At 39.3% G+C, this 18,141-nt stretch overlaps 1 protein-coding gene across 1 annotated transcript in view; it reads left to right on the top strand.

Moving 5' to 3' along the window:
* The window catches only part of egfra (epidermal growth factor receptor a (erythroblastic leukemia viral (v-erb-b) oncogene homolog, avian)), a 66,336-nt gene that overhangs the window by 34,847 nt on the left and 13,348 nt on the right, over positions 1-18,141 (top strand). The window contains exons 3-20 of the mRNA XM_084733210.1: positions 2,124-2,310; positions 2,433-2,564; positions 2,659-2,727; positions 4,048-4,166; positions 4,541-4,682; positions 6,696-6,812; positions 7,904-8,030; positions 8,133-8,206; positions 8,286-8,373; positions 8,507-8,706; positions 9,373-9,505; positions 9,953-10,043; positions 10,738-10,895; positions 12,327-12,365; positions 12,522-12,666; positions 12,811-12,933; positions 14,146-14,244; positions 16,159-16,344. Coding sequence (XP_084589336.1) covers positions 2,124-2,310; positions 2,433-2,564; positions 2,659-2,727; positions 4,048-4,166; positions 4,541-4,682; positions 6,696-6,812; positions 7,904-8,030; positions 8,133-8,206; positions 8,286-8,373; positions 8,507-8,706; positions 9,373-9,505; positions 9,953-10,043; positions 10,738-10,895; positions 12,327-12,365; positions 12,522-12,666; positions 12,811-12,933; positions 14,146-14,244; positions 16,159-16,344 — 2,229 coding nt within the window. The remainder of the gene's footprint in view (positions 1-2,123; positions 2,311-2,432; positions 2,565-2,658; positions 2,728-4,047; positions 4,167-4,540; positions 4,683-6,695; positions 6,813-7,903; positions 8,031-8,132; positions 8,207-8,285; positions 8,374-8,506; positions 8,707-9,372; positions 9,506-9,952; positions 10,044-10,737; positions 10,896-12,326; positions 12,366-12,521; positions 12,667-12,810; positions 12,934-14,145; positions 14,245-16,158; positions 16,345-18,141) is intronic.

Below are 18,141 nucleotides of genomic sequence, written 5' to 3'. Positions count from 1 at the left end.
CATTGTTTAGCTCAATATAATGTTTTTATGTTCTTTGACTGGTTTATTCATTGTTTCCTTTGTTATGTTTGAATGTGAAATTGTAGTAGTAGTAGTAGTAGTAGTGGTAGTAGTAGTAGTAGTATTGACAGGTTAGCCAGCTAACTGGATTCCTGTGTAGCTAATGTTAGCAGTTAGTCTGTATAGCTAAGATTACTAGTTGATCTGTTAAGCTAACATTAGTGGTTGGTCTGTGTAGCTAACATTAGCTTTGTTCTGTGTAGCTAACATTAGCAGTTAGTCTGTGTAGCCAGCGTTAGCGGTTAGTCTGTGTAGCTAATATTACCCATTAGTCTGTGTAGCTAATGTTAGCGATTGATCTGAGTAGCTAACATTAGCCGTTAGTGGAAGATGAGACCTGAATAGCATGTTTTTTTTACTTTTACATTTTCATGTAATGCAAGATAAATGTGTTACAATTTAAAATTTAATGATATAGGTGAAGTGAAGAAATGCACTAACCACCTCAACAATAAACCAGCACAAAAACAACAATTTTCCAACATAAACCACAATGTTCTGAACAAACAAATGCATGACAAACACATTACAATCAAAGTTGCATTTGGGAACATAAAATAGTAAATTTAAACTCTTAGCAGTGCATCATGGGAAATTATGAAAAACTGTTATTTCTTCTTATTTCTTTTGTTGATATCTGTAGTTATTTTTTGAATGTTTTTCTAAACTAAAATTCTTACGTATTTAACATTAAAAATTGCAGATCAGTACATCTCTATCTGCTAGCAGAGGAGACAAAACATGCACATAACAGATGGGAGAAGATTCCTGTTATCTCATTCTTTTAAAGTTGTAACTTTGGTGGTATGAAGCCAGTGTGCAGACAATCTATCCTGGATCTTCACTGCTCTTATCGCTTCGGTGCAGATAATTAAAATCAGTGGCGAGTCCACAGTGACGGATGATTCAGCGTGTTTACGGCGCTTCAGTTGCTTGAACTCCAGCTGTAACGACAATGTTGTGAACACTGGGCAGATGTCACGAGGGACCACACACACTCACACACTGCAAGCTTGCACACACAAACACTGCATAACATACAGTCAGCAGATATAATGCAGCAGTTCTGTGGGATTTCCACCAGTGAGGAGGGGGCACGGCTACCTCACTTTAAAAATCCTGTTTTAGAGTCTGCCTGCTGTCCAGCTGTCGTAAACGCCCTGAGAATTGCCTCTCAGGCTACGTACGTACTTTGACACAAGATAAATTATTCCTTTATTAGTTCCACAAGGGTGATACTGTAGCTGTAGACGCTGCATTGACCGTTTTGGCCCGTTGCTGAGATATGTCAACGTTCCCACCATTTTAGTCTGGGCAAGAATGGGCTTGAATAAATACAAGTTGTGAAGCTGTAATTTTTCTGGAAAGAAAGCAGGATACCAAATTCAACCAAATTTCAATGACTCATGTTGTATTTGATGATTTACATGGAATAGGATTTTTTTCGAACATACTCCATGTAGATCATAAACCTCCTGTACATATTTTTGGGGAATTAATTCGTATAGGACTTTACTAAACAGTTTCAAAGCTTCAAAGCCTTGTTCATTATGTTGACATTCGAATTCAAAATATTGAAATGTTTGTTTGTTTTCTATTTCTGCACAGTTGCAGATAAATATTAGGTTACACTAATATTATAACATTTCCAGTCAATCATAAAACATGATTTTATCATACAAATCCACATTTTTTTTGGCATTTAGCCTTTTAAAAATATTTTCACTGAGGTCTAAAATGTGTTTAGTTTGGTGTGTGTGACGGGGCGGTCTAGCAGCAGTTTAACAGCAGCATAAATTACATTTATGATGACGAAACAGACAAATTCTATGCATTAAAGAAAGTTGAGTTAATAAAAAAGACTTAACTCATTTAATCTGATGAATCATTTTATTCAAACTGAGGTTTTTGACACCATTTTGTGTTATAAAGTTGGTATATATGCAGGAAATAGCTTCTAATTGGTTTAGTTTTTATTATATTTTAGTTATTTTTTTGTTTGTAGAACCCCTGTCTTCACACATTCAGTTTACAACAAAGCTGTTTCATTTTTTCTTCCTCAGTCTATTGAAGAGGTGGGCGGCTACGTCCTGATCGCACTCAACACGGCGTCCAGGATTCCCCTGGAGAACCTGCGCATCATTCGAGGTCATACGCTCTATGAACGAGAGTTTGCCCTCGCTGTGCTCGCCAATCTTGAGAAAAGTACAGGTCAGGGCACCTCTGAGCTCCTTCTGAACAGCCTGACAGGTCAGCACACCTCCATGTTGTTTCTTTGACAGAATCTCTCACAAAATCTCAGTAATATTTCAAATATTGGTGTGTTGCAAAATAAAGTGTGTATGTCTATCAAATTCGTGTATCTTTTGTAGAAATCCTGAAAGGCGGTGTTAAGTTTGGGCCCCACCAGCTGTGTAACGTGGAAACAATACAGTGGTATGACATCGTCAACGCTGACAGCAAACCCACCATGGTGCTCCCGACGGCCAGCAGAAACCCTCAATGTAAGTCATAACATTTCACAGCAGAAGGCCAAGACTTCATTGTCTCAGTTGATTTGTGTATTGTTAAAGAGTTGTTTCTTGTCTGCTTTTACAGGTCAAAAATGTGATGCCAGCTGCTTCAATGGTTCATGCTGGGCACCTGGTCCTCAGAACTGTCAGACCTGTGAGTTTTCATTCACTGGAAAACAAAAACAACCAAAACTCAGCTACATACTATTGCTGCATTAAATCTGTTTTTAAATCATATATTGTTGTTTGCGGACAGTATGTCCATATGCATGGTGTGGTGAAACACTAAAACATACTCTCCTATTGGGAAACAATGGGTCTCTATTTGCATTCATATTACAAGATAAGATAAGCTTTTATTGACCCACTGAGAGGGAATTCTGGTGTTTCAGGAGCAGAAGGACAGAAATAACTACAGATAAACAGGGGGTAAAGTTGGTAGGTCAATGTGATTGGCATACAGCAGTCTTTTGTCTCCACCGCTAATTGCAGTAGGCCCAAGAGCACCACTTGCATTATTTGGTTGGTTATTATTACCATAACAACAAACATAAATCGTGCAAACATACCCCATTGTTTTTGCCATAATTTGAGAATGCAAACTGTGAAAATTTTCAGTTTTTGGGGAGTAGTTTGGTTTATTTGAAGCAGGGTTGTGTAAGTTACTTGGGAGTCGACAGCTCCCCAGTTTGAAGAAGCAGAGAGGAGCACCAGCACGTAAACTGATTGATGTACTACTGTGGACACTGTCAGCTACAAAATGTGTTTTATCCACTTAATAGTGATCCACCCTTAAAAAATGGATATCAGTTCAAGTGTACGCTATATTTAGATTTAGATTTTTGCTGCTTTATCTTGCTGACGGACAGCGTTTTCTGACTGGGAAACCATCGTTATAATATTGCTCTCGCCAAACCAACCAAACTCCATTGACAAAATCAGTCATTTTACCTTGCATAAAAAAGGAGTTGCTTGTGCTTGTGCTTGTGTGACTTCTGTATTTTAAAAGGATTGTTCAGATTCACAGAAGTCACATAATAACACAAACAAACTGATCGAGGCAGCAGTAGACCAGCAACTCCCGAGGTCTCTGAGGTAAAATGACGGATTTTCCCAATAGAGTCTGGTGTCTTTGGAGAGAGCAATATTTGGCTTATAAAATATTTCCTATCAGAAGAGGCTGCCTGACAGCGAGGTAAAGTGGTGAAAATATTCTAAATGTAGCGTCTAATTAATTTTTTTAGGTGGGTCTTTGTTGTAGGTCCTGATCCTGTCTACAGCGGCACATTGCTCCTACACCAGTACAGTACTGTTCTACTTCTTTTTTACAGCAATTACACTGTTGATAATTACCTCATACAGCCCCACTTCAAATAATTCGAACTATCCCTTTAATCTGGCCTCAGACACATAAATAAATGATAAATACTCGCTGCAGGTCATTCCACTGACTGTGTCCTGATCTTATTTGCAGTAACAAAGCTGAACTGTGCACAGCAGTGCTCAAAGAGATGCAAAGGACCTTCACCCAGCGACTGCTGTAATGAGCACTGTGCTGCGGGCTGCACAGGACCGCGGCCCACCGACTGTCTGGTGAGAGAAAAACACCTTCACATCGGGGGACAAGATAAATGATGTGATGAAGGAGCTGGGGAGGAGAGGAGCTTAAACAACAAAACGTGCTGATTGTTTCATGCTTCTGCCTTAAATCCAGCAAAACAAAGCCTTCACTCAGCAGCATCTGTTTTTATGATCAGAAGTATTGTTATTGGTTTCACTACTAATGAGACATATAAGTGCTGATTAAATCTTTCATCTGGCAGTGCCTCGAGTATCGGCGTCTGCTCTCCCTCTCTGTGCAGCTCTGAGGATTAAGCCGAGGCTGTGATAGAGGAATGTAGTGTTATCATTAGTGTGGGGCTCTGTTATGGTCCCAGCGTACGAGATGACTGTTGTTTGTGCTGCAGGCCTGTCGGGATTTCCAGGACGACGGGGTGTGTAAGGACTCCTGCCCGGGCCTCATGCGCTACGACCCAAACCTGCACCAGCTGGTTCCCAACCCACATGGAAAGTACAACTTCGGGGCCACCTGCGTCAAGAGCTGCCCACGTAAGAACGGCTATAAACAGATGATTATTATCAATTTTTTGTGTTTTTGGCCAAGATTGTTAAAGGGATAGCTCAGATTATTTGATGTGGAGTTGTATGCTCAGTAGATGGCTGTCAGCGCACCCATATTTTAGATAAACAGAGGAGAAGCTTAACAACAAAGTATTTTAACTGGTTAGAAAACACCTAAAACATTCAATACCAGTTTAAGTGTACATTATATTTAGGATATCCAATGGGAAACTACAGTTATATAAGCCGAATAACCCTCTCTCTGAACCAACCAAACTGCACAGGCGAAATCAGTAATTTTACCTTGCAGAGCACAGGAGTTGCTGGTCTACCGCTGCCTCAATAAGTTAGTTTGTTTGTGTTATTGTGTGACTTTGGTGAATCTGAACTAAATTTTTAAGACACAGAAGTCACAGAATAACACAAACAAACTAAGTGATTGAGGCAGAGGTTGACTAGCAACTCCAGTTTTTTTATGCAAGGTAAAATGACTAATTTTGCCTCTGGAGTTTGGTTGGTTTTAAGAAAGCGATATTCGTTTCCCGTCAGAAAAGGCTGGTGGCAGGGTAATGCAGTGAAAAGTTATACTAAATATAGTATAACTCTGGCTGGGTTGCACCAAAAATTATTCATTTTTAAACCCAATTAAATCATTGTTTAACTTTAAATTAGATTGCACCAAACTTTAAAACTAGCTTAAAGTTAAAAAAGTTTAATTCTCCGTTTGGTTTTTACTCAAACCTAGATTAAATGAAATTCTGGTGCACCAATACTTGAATTTCCACTCTAAAATGTGAATTATTATTAACTTAAACTTACATTTGAGATTTAACTTTTAAAGCAGCTGCTTTTTTGAGATCAGTTGAGCAAAATGACTAACTTTTTAGCCAGCTAGCAAACAGTTTGACTTTTAACCTTTTAGCTTGCAAGCAAACAATGCCAGATTTTATTTATACGTTTTAATATGCTAGCAAACGTTTTAGCCTAACATTTTGTTAACTTTTTAGCTAGCTAACAATACAACATTTTGTTAAGGAATACAGAACAGCAGAAAGTTTTCCTCTCATCTTTCATACTTTTAGGTCCTGACAGCACTCAGTTTTGTTTTATATTTAGTCTAATTTGGGTGAGCAAGCATTTCCATATTGATTAAACTCTGTTTAATTTTGGTCAAACTTGGATTTACTAAACAGAGAAAAGTTTTCAATTGTGCAACACAACTCAGCTTAGGTTTAAATCTAGATTTTCTCATTTTAAACCTAGTTTTCGCTAAACTCTGATTAGGACTGACCTTAGGTTAATTAAATCATTGCTGGTGCAAAACAGTCTTAAACTGATTTAGATTTTTTTTAAGGTGGCTAAAATGTCTTTTGGTCTCTGATCCTGTCCACAGGAGTTCGTTGCTTAACTTAGTACCTCATACAACCCCACATCAAAAATCTATCCTTGTAATAAACTTTTCATCTTGCAAAGCATTGATATATTTATTATTTTTCCTAAAAGCCCATACTTGTAGCTGTTATCTTGACAGTCAAGATAAATAAAATAGGAGTTGGAGGTTTCACTGGCCAGTAAGAAACACATGCTGCATGTTTATGAGCTTTTTCACATTGTGATGCTGAACAAGTGCCCAGGTCGTCCTTCAGGGCTGTTAGACATTCAGTTAGTCTCAGTTTAATTATAAACTGTATAAACGAGAAAAGAAAATGATTGAGTTTCAGGGCGTGTTAATGCAACACCGTTCTTTCTCAGTTTAACTTCCACAGGTCTGATGCAGTATTACTCAGTCTTTACTGTCTGACCTGCAGCATTATGATGTACCTATAGTTATACAGGAGATATAACTTACACAAGTTATTAGTGTTTAACAGCAGGTTTAGTTTTGATTATGTCTGCTTTCCTTTTTTCTGTTTGGCTCAGATGCTGTATAATACTCAACCCGTAAACGTTGAGTATTACATTCCTCTGAAGTTAGTGTCTTGTGTTTTGCAATGATTTCAGATAACTATGTTGTGACTGATCATGGAGCGTGTGTGCGGACATGTAGTGGTAACACGTATGAGGTGGACGAGGGAGGAATCAGGAAATGTGCCAGGTGTGATGGACTGTGTCCAAAAGGTACGGGCTGAAGATATCACTGTGCAACCTCTCTGAGCCTAATATCATTTATCAACTGTTTGCATTTTTTGCTGTTCAGACTTCAGCTTCAAGGCCAATGTTATACTTTTTACTCTTTACCATTCTGAGAAATGTTACTCACTTTCTTGCTGAGAGTTTGATATCACTCTCATATTTGCTCATTAAATATGATGCTAGTTGTTACAACCTGTAGCTGGTTAGCTTAGCACACAACCTTCTGTAAAACTTGTCATTTTCACACTTTGGTTTTTGTAGCGATTAAATAAACAAGATGTAATAAATTAGCGATCTTCAGAGGTGCTGGTAAGTGGAGGAGGTGGTAGGTGTTACCTTTGGACAGGGCCAAGCAATCGCCTTTATGCCAAGCTAACTGAGCTAAATTAAGTTGTCAAATAATGAAATATGATATATATGAATTATGATATATAGTAAATGTGATTATGTACCAATAGGCCTGTTGCAAGAATACTTTTGTTGGACAATATGTTCTCCCAGAAATACTTGTGATAAACAATATTACTGTAATTTTAAGACCATTTCATACCACTGATAAAATATAATAGTATAATAATTCAAGTACATTCAAGTATAGGTTTTTCTGTTAATTTGGCTTTTAAAAGCACTGTGAAAAAATGCTAAGGCGCTCTACCCAAGTCTTGTAATAGCAGAGAAAACCCTGCTGTTTATTCTGTCATCATTTTGACTAAAATGTTGGTGACTTCTTATGTAAACAAACACGTGAACGTAAACACAACAGGCAATATCAAGATCAGCAAAAATAATTGAAGTCATGTCCATATATTGTACGATAAGTCGATAACACAATTATCGTGACAGGCGTACCACTTTAAGGGAATATACTGCTGACATAATGAGCACTTCTGATACTTAAAGTAGTACAAACTGTTAATAATTAGTTTTTTGTTGTTGTTATTTTTACTGTACGTTACACTGTGTTTTTTCCTCTTTTATTTAAGTAAAGGTTCAGAATGCTACTGGTCTTCCAACACAGTTTGGTTTTGCTTGATACCAAAATTAGCAATAAATAAATTATTCCTCATTGTCTTCAGTGTGTAATGGACTTGGAACAGGAGACTTGACTCACACTCTGTCCATCAATGCCACCAACATCGACTCCTTTAAAAACTGCACAAAAATCAACGGCAACATTGGAATCATCCACACATCGATTCACGGGTAAGTCATGGAAATTAACAGTGTTATAACCTTCATGTCTGTGTTTATATCAACTGTAATAGTATCAGTGGTAAATAACATGTGCGTTCTTGTTATTTGTAGGGATGCATACACCAAAACACCAAAGATGCAGCCTTCACAGCTCGATGTGTTTAAGACGGTCAAAGAAATTACTGGTAAGGCTGCGTAAAACCTGAGTAATGCATGACACACACATAAATGCACACACAATTAACAATTCATTTGTTGCTTCAGGATACTTGTGGATTCAAACGTGGCCAGACAGCATGAGCTCACTCAGTCCTTTTGAGAATCTGGAGATCATTCGAGGACGAACTAAGCGGTATGTTCCCTAAAAAAGACCCCCCGTAGATTCACAACCACTGCATCACAGGAAAGAGTTGAGTGTTTTTCAAGGCTATCATAAAATCTTTCTTTTTTTTTTTTCTGTTCCACTTTTTCCTTTTTTTTTCCAGTGGGAGCCGCAGTGTGGTTGTGGCTCAGCTCGACATCACCTCCCTGGGCCTTCGCTCCCTCAAAGAAATCAGCGATGGAGACGTGGTCATCACTAAGAACAAGAATCTGTGCTACACCGAGAAAAACCACTGGACGAAACTCTTCAAATCAAACGGCCAGAGTGCCACAGTGGAGGAAAATGCTAATGCTACTGCGTGCGGTAAAGAATTTTATTTCCCACAACCAGTGTTAATTTTGTCAACAAAAATTCTGATGAGAAATATTTGTTGACGTCCTTTTATTTCACCTCTACATGTTGATGATGACATAAATGAAAAAAATATCGACTACAAAAGCAATACCTAGAAATCTGTGTTTGTTATATTTTGACAAGTGAAGATAAGATGAAATAGTTGGCTATGTTTGGGCAGACAACAACAAGTTGGATTACAGTAAGTAGCCATCTGAAAGCACTAATATATTCAGAAAATCCAAGAAAAGAAAAGACAAAAAAGTTTGCTTGTTTACTTGCTTGTTTGTTTGTTTGTTTGTTTTCGCCACTGACAGGTTCAGATTATTATTAAGTATAAGTGTCTGACAGCATTATGGCGAAAGACCTTATTTCAAAGAGTAAGAAAGAGTAAGAGTAAGATAACCAGAAACAGTTTTATTGAAACAAAAATGAGACTCAGTTACTACAGTTTTCAGTAAGTGAGTAAGGCGAATACCAGAATTCAGAGTTCAGTCAGATCCTTGTGTTGATTTTATTTGTAACTTGTGATTACACAGTGCACACAGTGCCAGATTTAATTAATGAAGACTCATTTCAAAATCAGATTACTGTGCGGGAAAAGATCCCTTTTTGAGATTGTATGTTTGTTTTCAGCTCTGAGGAACAACACTTGTGACAGGAAGTGCACCGCGGACGGCTGCTGGGGACCTGGTCCAGACATGTGTTTCGCCTGCCGTGACTACAGCCGTGATGGGAGCTGTGTTGACTCCTGCAACATCCTGGAGGGGTGAGGGAGGAATCTGGCCTTTAAGGCCTTTTTAAGATCTGATATTCAGAGTTTTTTATTTTACACAAACAAACAGTCTGAATATCAAATCAGTGTGCCGTACAGTTAACTCCCACAAAGTCTATTTTCATACCACGAACATTTCCAGACCGTGACATTAGATGAGTTCGGGAGATTTGTTATTGAAGCAAATCCAAGACCAAATACGATCCGAGGTGTTTTGGAGTTAAACCTCCAGTAGATAGAAGACAAACACTGCAGCAGAAATGGCACATTCACTCACATCTGTTTATCTTTGCAGATCTTTGTCAAACATTGAATCTCGACATGCTTACAATTTAACTCATGCCCTCAAAACGGGGATCAAGAATCTCGCTTCACATGTAACTGTTTGAGAAGTGGTGCACCAGCGGCAAGAGTTTGTCAGCTTTGTTGTTGTTTTTGCAGAGAGCCACGGGAGGCCGTCATGAATGAAACCTGCGTGGAGTGTCACCCTGAGTGTCAGCGCATGAACAGGACTGCGACCTGCAGTGCACCGGTATGTGTGCAACAACAACTAAACCGTTATTACAAACATCCATAAAAAAGCAAAACCCCTGAAAACACTTGAACTATTGTAGCACAGATCTGTAGACATTATTTATGAATCTAAAACCAACAAATGGTTTTGTGTCATTTGCTCAGAATCAAAGCGAACCACAAATGAACAATTACACAGTATGAAATCTCTTTCAGTTTAAGCACTCCTGATTTCGCCATCAGCAGCCTTAAAGGGATAGTTCAGACTATTTGAAGTGAGGTTATATGAGGTGCTTATTGATAGTCAGTAAACCCACAGAAGATGGCAGTTGGCGCATCAAGGGTTTGACATCAGTGTTTTTTACACTGGTCCACTGGTTGCTGAAAATAACCCTGGGACATGTGGAATATTATTATTGTATAATACTAGAAGTAGACAGTTTGACAGAGTAGTATAACATGATTAAATTAAAAGTATTAAATTGCAGCAATTGATTGCAGTAAGTGTCTCAGAGATCAGAGTTGTACTTACCTGAACCTAAAGCAACATTTCTTTGTGGGGTTTCATTGCTAAACATTTGCATCTTTATGAGGGAGATGGTGCAGCTTGCTTTGAGAAATTATTACTATGAGACAGTGCAGTTTACATAATATTTACTACTCCTCTCAGAAGACTTATAAACATTACGAGCCTTTTATTTTTTCACTTCCAGGGTTCTGAAAACTGTACGAAGTGTGCCAACTTCCAGGATGGACTTTTCTGCGTGGCTAGATGCCCCCAGGGCGTGCCAGGAGAGGACGACACACTGGTGTGGAAATTCGCCGACGAGATGAAAGTGTGCCAGCTATGTCACAAAAACTGCACTCAAGGGTAAAGGCATTGTTCAGCCAACCTGAGAAATGGCGCTACATTTTCCCTGTGTTGCAAACATTTCTCTGTTGTAATGTTGATGCAGTAACTTAATCCAAGCCAGGAGGGTCAGCTGTGGTTCTGCTGGCACAGACTGGAGAGAGAGGTCTGCTAGCAATATGAGGCCATTTTTGCTGAGATTAATGATGAAATTGGATAATTTAGGAGGGATGTTATGGTCTAGAATTAAAGGAAAATTCCAGCAGTTTTGAAGTTTTGCCTCTTTACTGATGTTCACTGATGTATTTCACATTACGTTTGCTCTTTTTCCAACACATTTTCTCATTTTGTAGATTTCAGTATTCAACAGATATATGTTTACATTGCATTACAGAATAGAACAAAAACGGCTTTGACAGAAATGAAAGCAGACTTTAAGTGCCACTGCACGCACAGGTCTCAGCCCAATTCCACCCACTGCATAATTTTGAAAAATGCTAAAAAGAGAGCAAGAGGGTGGGGTCGGGATATGTGGCTTCCTGGCTACGTAATGTGTGATGCAGAAGTCTGTTCACTGTAGCACGAAAAGCTAGTGGTCATGTCTTCAAGGGAGTCCTAGATTTATTAGGTAAAGATCGTGTTTTTAAATGATCACTCTCGCGAGATCTTTTATGGCTCTGAGATTCCCTTCTAGACATGACTGCTAGCTAGCAGTCAGAGCTAACCAACCATGGGCAGCTGCTGTCAGTCGTTCCGTGTCTGCAGAGAAGCACTGGAAACACAGACTCAGTTGGAGCTTTGACAGACACTAGAAGCACATTGTGTTGTGTTGTAGCTAGCCAAGCTAACGCTAGCTGCTCAGAGAGGCTGCTCTTTCCAGTGTGTCTGCGAGGGAGTGTCAGCACCTTTAGTCCTGCTGTTTATTATTGGATCATCATCAAGGGAAAGAATGCAGTCTGGTGATGCTTGTACAGCTGCCAAAAGCACCAAAACTGAATAATACTAAGTAGAGGATTATTAAACTTAGCATATTATGGGCGTACCTGTTTGTACCTGTCTTTTGCAACTTTGTGCAACTCATGTATCTTTCATCAGTTTTCACCAGACTTAAATTGAACCCAGTGATTGATACATCCATTCAAAGCATTTAGTTCATGACTGCTTCACCATAATCAGCAACTGAGATCTAAGAATTTCGGTGAAAACTTAGATGGATTTTTAGGGCAGAAATCAGCTTCTTGTCATTTTTGCACTCACATGATGGACTGGTGCTTACGAAAGGAAACACAGAAGTGTGACAATAGTAGATTGATTGCAAAAACATTTCCCCGATTGTTCAGCTTCAGAAGGAAACAGTGGATTATGTGACGACATGATAACATGGTGAATTTTCTGCGTGAAAGCACAGTGATGGGACGATTGCAGCATTCGTTGTGTTATGTTTTTTTACAGGTGCACTGCGCATGGTCTCGAAGGCTGCCAGAATAAAAGGTGAGTCAATACAGTAACACTGATAACTGATGTTAAAGTACACACTGACTTTGCCTAAGTGCTGTATTTTAATCTCATCTCTCCTTGTTTATTGAATTTGTACATGTGCTCTGTTTTCTGTCTGCGTTCTTTAATCAGCTTCCACCTGTCTTTCAGCTCCTCTGGTCTCTCCATGATTGCGGCGGGTGTAGTCGGTGGACTGCTGGCCGTTCTTATTGCAGGCCTGTCTATCTTTGTGTTGCTTCGCCGACGCCACATCAAAAGGAAGAGGACCATGCGCAGGTTTCTCCAAGAGCGAGAGGTAAGATGAGGGAACTGAGTCACCGCGCCTGCAGGGAGACATCAGGACATAGGGATGTTGTTTCTCAGACGTCGGTCAGGGTTAATTATACAAGCTGTGCTGTTTGCAAGACAGTTTGTAAGATATTCACTCCGTCTTTTCCAGTTGGTTGAACCTTTGACGCCGAGCGGAGAGGCTCCAAACCAGGCTCTGCTGCGGATCCTGAAGGAACCGGAGTTTAAGAAAATCAAAGTGCTGGGATCAGGAGCTTTCGGTACAGTCTATAAGGTATTAACATGCTTCAGGTTTGTGTCTCAAAACACCTTGTTGTCAAAGTTGCGCCACAGCGCTGAGCTTTACTGAAGCTCGAGCTCAGCAGTTCTGAATGTGCCAAGTTTACATAACCAACAGCCGTTAGTGTTTTCGCTCATCTACATCTGGTGTCAATCTTTCAATTAAAAGACACATTTTTAACTCGCCAGATCAGGCATGAGTGACTGCACTCATACTTTCACTGCTCTGTGTGTTTATATACTCGTGTGTGTTTGCACAGTGTCACTGTGGGGATTTTTATTCTCTATGGGGACAAAAGGCTGGTCTTCATGAAGTTAACCGTCTATTTAAGGGTTGCTTTCAGGTCAAGGTTAGGGTAAATCCACACACACACACAGAATATAAGTCTACACAATGCTTCTAGTACAAAAACAAGTGAGCGTGTGTGCTCTTGATTTTCTGTCTTTGTGAGGACCAATTTGAATTTTAGACCTTGAGAAGTAAGCACATTGTTCAAGTTGGAATTAGTTGGAATTGGAGTCTGGGTTGGTGTTTGCCATCTGTCAAATAATACCCATATCTGTTATGAGGCCCTAATTAATAAATACCCTTATTGTTATCTTAGCTGCCATTTCTACTGTGCAGCTGCACTGTTGCCATATTGGAACATTCAAGGTCTGCTAGTAAGCAAACAAGAGATGAAGACTTCACTACAAAATAAACTGTAACTTGCTTAATTTTAACCAATTTTTCATGAAATTTGTTTTGTTATAAACCTGAAATAATGAACTTGTTGGAGTTAAATTTCCTGCTGGCCAGTTGGAAGCTGGAAGTTTGGACTTAATCCTGTTTATTGTTTTCTTATTTAGTTTTTTCAGTTAGGTGAACCCAGGCCACTCAGTTACAGTACTAAGTATTATATTATACCAAGTACTGCATTTTAAATAAAACTAGGACTATACTATACCAAAACACTCTATTAACAACTTTACTCTCAGCTGGTTGCATCTGGCACTTGTGGTGGCACTGCAGCAGGTGCTTCACCATCTGCTTGCAGAGATCTGCACTTTACTGAGTCCACTCTTCTTGCACTCATGCCATTCGTACAGTACATGTCAGCATCTGTAATTATGCTGTACATGCTAACATCTGCATGTATGCATATGTTCATCTTGATGATTCAGGTGTAATTACAGCTTGTAAAATACCAACCTTGTGTCCGTACAGGGCCTGTGGGTTCCAGAGGGAGAGGATGTGAAGATCCCAGTAGCCATCAAGGTTTTGAGAGAGGCCACATCACCCAAAGCAAACAAAGAGATCTTGGACGTAAGTTTACTGATTTATGTGGTACATTTTTGAGCTCTAAACTAACTGTAATACTGAGTCAGAAAAAGACATTCATTTGACATGTTATTTCCCAGACGGCCTCAGTAAAATGTGCACTGCTGGTGGGAAATGAAAGTGGAAATCTAAAAGTTAAAAACACATTTGTTTTAGTAATTATCACAATATTCTGACTTGATTAAAAAGGCTTAGACGGTCCTTAATGTACTGCATAATGTGAGTGACAATTATTGCTTCCCAGGTGTCAGTTTAACTGTAATGTATCCTGTAATTTATAACACATGCAACTTTATTTGAAACTAATGACCACTTATTTCCCTTCTAACGGAGAACGTGTCGTGTTTCCACACGGTGACCCTGTTATGGGGCTGTAGGAAATGGGATTAATTCATTGGAGGGCTGCGTGTGGGCGTTGGTGTGTAATTCAAGGCTGAGGTGTTCTGGAAAGGAATGTAGCCGCACTGAGAAAGCAGTCTGCTCAAAATGCGTTGAGCAAACAGCTGAATGTGCATCCTAGATCCTGTGATTTTGTGGTTACGGTGTTGCTCAGTCACTGTACAGCTGGAAGTTGTGGTGGACCTGCACCTCCGCTGAACTTCATGACTTCAGGGCTTGCTTTTTAAAAGTGCTTTGAAGCCTCTTTCTCATCAGACTGTCAGATTACAGAGCTCCTAACAATCAAGTGCTTATTTACTGGACAATTTTGATACAGTAATAGGCATGTAGAAAATATTTGGGGTACAAGTAATGCACTCAAGACTGGAAACCTGCTAAATAAAGCCCAGTGTGAAGTGCTGTTTGCACGAGTCTACATGTAGGAACCTGTTGTTGGTGGCCGGTGCTGATTATCCCCATGTTTTTTTCTTTAAGTCCCTTTCCTGTTATGACAACTGAGTTTCCACTGTCAGCTGAGCCACGTCTAATATGCTTGACTGGACATGACTGCTGCTAAGACACTTATCAACCTTTAGAATGGAAATCTGCACAAATGTTTTGTTTCTTAAAGGCTTAGTTTGGAATAGTTGAAGTGAGGATATATGAGGTACTTTTCTATAGTCAGTGTGTTACCTACAGTAGATGGCGATTGACATGTCCACAATCTGGAGAAGCACAGAGGAGTACCGGCATGAAAACTAATCAATACACTGTTGTGGACAGGGTCAGCAGCAAAATGTATTTTAAACTCCATAGGCAAAATCAGCAATTTAGCTTTACAGAACATGGGGAGATGCCGGTCTACCGCTGCCTTGATCTGTTAGTTTATTTGTGTTATTGTGTGACTTTTTAAAGGGTTAGTTCAGATTAACCCAAGTCATACAGTAACAAAAGCAAATTAACAGATTGCAAATCCTTTGTTCTGCAAGTCTGGAGACTGGTTGTTTGGCAGAGAGCGATATTTTGGCTCGTATAGTGGCAATTCCCTCTCAGAAAAGGCTGTCTGACTGTAAGATCAGTTGTGAAAATATCCTAAATATAGCATACACTGATATTGACTTTTTTGGGTTAGCCTTTTTTAAGTGGCTAAAATATGTTTTGCTGCTGACTCTGTCTATAGCAGTACATTGCTTAGCTTCCTACACCAGCTCTCCTGCTGCTTCTTAAACTGGGGACGTGTTCACCACCATCTACTGTAGGTAATACACTGACTAGATAATTACCTCATACACCCCCACATCAAATAACTAACCCTTTAAGCTACCAGATTTCTGAACACATGTAGACGCTTCTACCAATACTGGTTCAGTGAAAGATGGAATAAGCTGTGAGACGTGTTACTCAGGAAGTTTCTTCTTGTGTTTGCACCTAAATAAGGAGGTTATGTTGTTCTTTGTGTCACCTGGCTGCCCGCAAATATTATTAAACACCCTTTTTCGTTCGTTTACATGTCCACTGCAGGAGGCTTATGTGATGGCCAGTGTGGAGCACCCCCATGTGTGTCGTCTGCTTGGCATCTGCCTGACGTCCACGGTCCAGCTCGTCACCCAGCTGATGCCCTACGGCTGCCTGCTGGACTATGTCAAAGAGAACAAGGACAATATTGGCTCGCAGTACCTGCTCAACTGGTGTGTGCAGATAGCAAAGGTAAGAGAAGAACCATGTGAAGGCATCGAGTTACATGTTAGGGTCTGTTTATTGGGTGCAACCTGTATAAGGCTGTTGTTAACGCACCTACAATGGATATTAAAGGAATAGCTGGGATTATCTGAAGTGGGGTCATAGGAGGTACTCACTGATAATCAATTTTAATTTAATATTTATTTTAATTTAATTCAAATTTTATCATAGATTTTCCACAATAAATAGACACATAAGAATGACAACAAGACAACACAAGAACATGGTTGTTACACAGAAAGGACAGACAGGAGGGAAAAGGGTAGGGGAGGAATACATTGATTAATTATTATTATTGTTGTTATTATCATTATTTGCATTTGGTCCTATTTAACACTTGATGTGTCCATAGAAGCACACAAGCACAAGTTCATACAAAAATACATGATTTGTTCAGACACATAAGCGTATTTTAAAATGTTCTTTTCTTTAACTTCATTTTTTTTTATGTATGACTTTGTTTGATATAATTAGGCAAGCAGGAAGTTTGGGACCAGAAATGAATATTTGTGTCCAACAATGGTTTTGTTGTATTAGAAGGAGAAGAGGACTAGATGTAGTGACTCCAGGAATGACCTTATTGTTTCCCATAAGCCACTCCTTCCCCTGTCCAAGTGTGTCAGAGATGATGCAACTTCTTCCATGCTTGTAAGGTTCAGAAATTCCTCCAGCCATTTGTTTAAGCAACAACAATAGAGTTTTCTGACTTCCCACTCTGCAGTAGATGTCGGTCGACATGCCCCCAGTTTGGAAAGTCAGCTGAGGTGCACCGACACAGAAGTAAAGGAATGAGCTGCTGTGGACAGGTTCAGCAACATAAGGTATTTTAGCCATTTTAAAAAAAGGCCCACCTAAAAAAAAGCAATATCCATTTAAGTGTACACTATTTTAGAGTCTTCTTCACCATTTTATTTTGCCGTCTTTTTGCAGCCTTTTCCGATGGAAAAATAAAGTTATATCACTCTGTCTCACTCAACCAGTCTCTATTGACAAAATCAGTTGTTTTACCTCACAGAACGTGTGAGTTTCTGGTCTGCTGCTGCCTCAGGCAATTAGTTTATTTGTGTTATTGTGGACTTAAGAGTTGTAAAAGCTTTGTTCAGATTCACCAAAGTCACACAATAACATAAACAAACTAACAGATCGAGGCGGCAGTAGACCTGCACCCCCCTGTATTCTGTGAGGTAAAATGAATGATTTTGCCTATGGAGTTTGGTTGGTTTGGAGAGCGTCATAATAGGCTAATCTAACAGTGATTTCCCTCTCAAAAAGGCTGTTTGATGGCAAGGTAAAGTGGTGAAATTATTTTAAATATAGCATACACTTAAACTTGTATAGATCTTTTTAGGTGGACCTTTTTTTAAGTGGCTAAAATACATTTTTCTGTTGAACCTGTCCACAGCAGGACATTGCTTCACTTCCTGCACAGGTACTCCTGATGCTTCTTCAGACTCGGGGTGTGTTGATCCCCATCTACTGAAGGCCTCACACTGACTATAGATAAGTACCTCATACAGCCCCGCTTCATAATAATCTGAACTATCCCTTTAAGTATAAAAGACATTAAAAAGTTTGGATTAGTTTTTTTCACACGGGGCATGTAATAAAATAAAGCAAGTTGTTTTGCAGCTGCTAGAAACAATGGTACTGTACATTATCTGCTCCCTTTAACTGCTAAGAAATATTGCTGAATTATCACTCATCAGCCGATGATGACAAATCTGTCAAGACATTATTCATCACTTGTAGATTTTTTATCGGGTC

This window comes from Lutjanus erythropterus, chromosome 12 (assembly GCF_056507025.1).
Source record: "Lutjanus erythropterus isolate fLutEry1 chromosome 12, fLutEry1.hap2, whole genome shotgun sequence".
In the NCBI taxonomy this organism is placed as follows: domain Eukaryota; kingdom Metazoa; phylum Chordata; class Actinopteri; order Lutjaniformes; family Lutjanidae; genus Lutjanus; species Lutjanus erythropterus.
The sequence above is the reverse complement of the archived record's forward strand: the minus strand, read 5'-3'. Positions and strand labels throughout refer to the sequence as shown.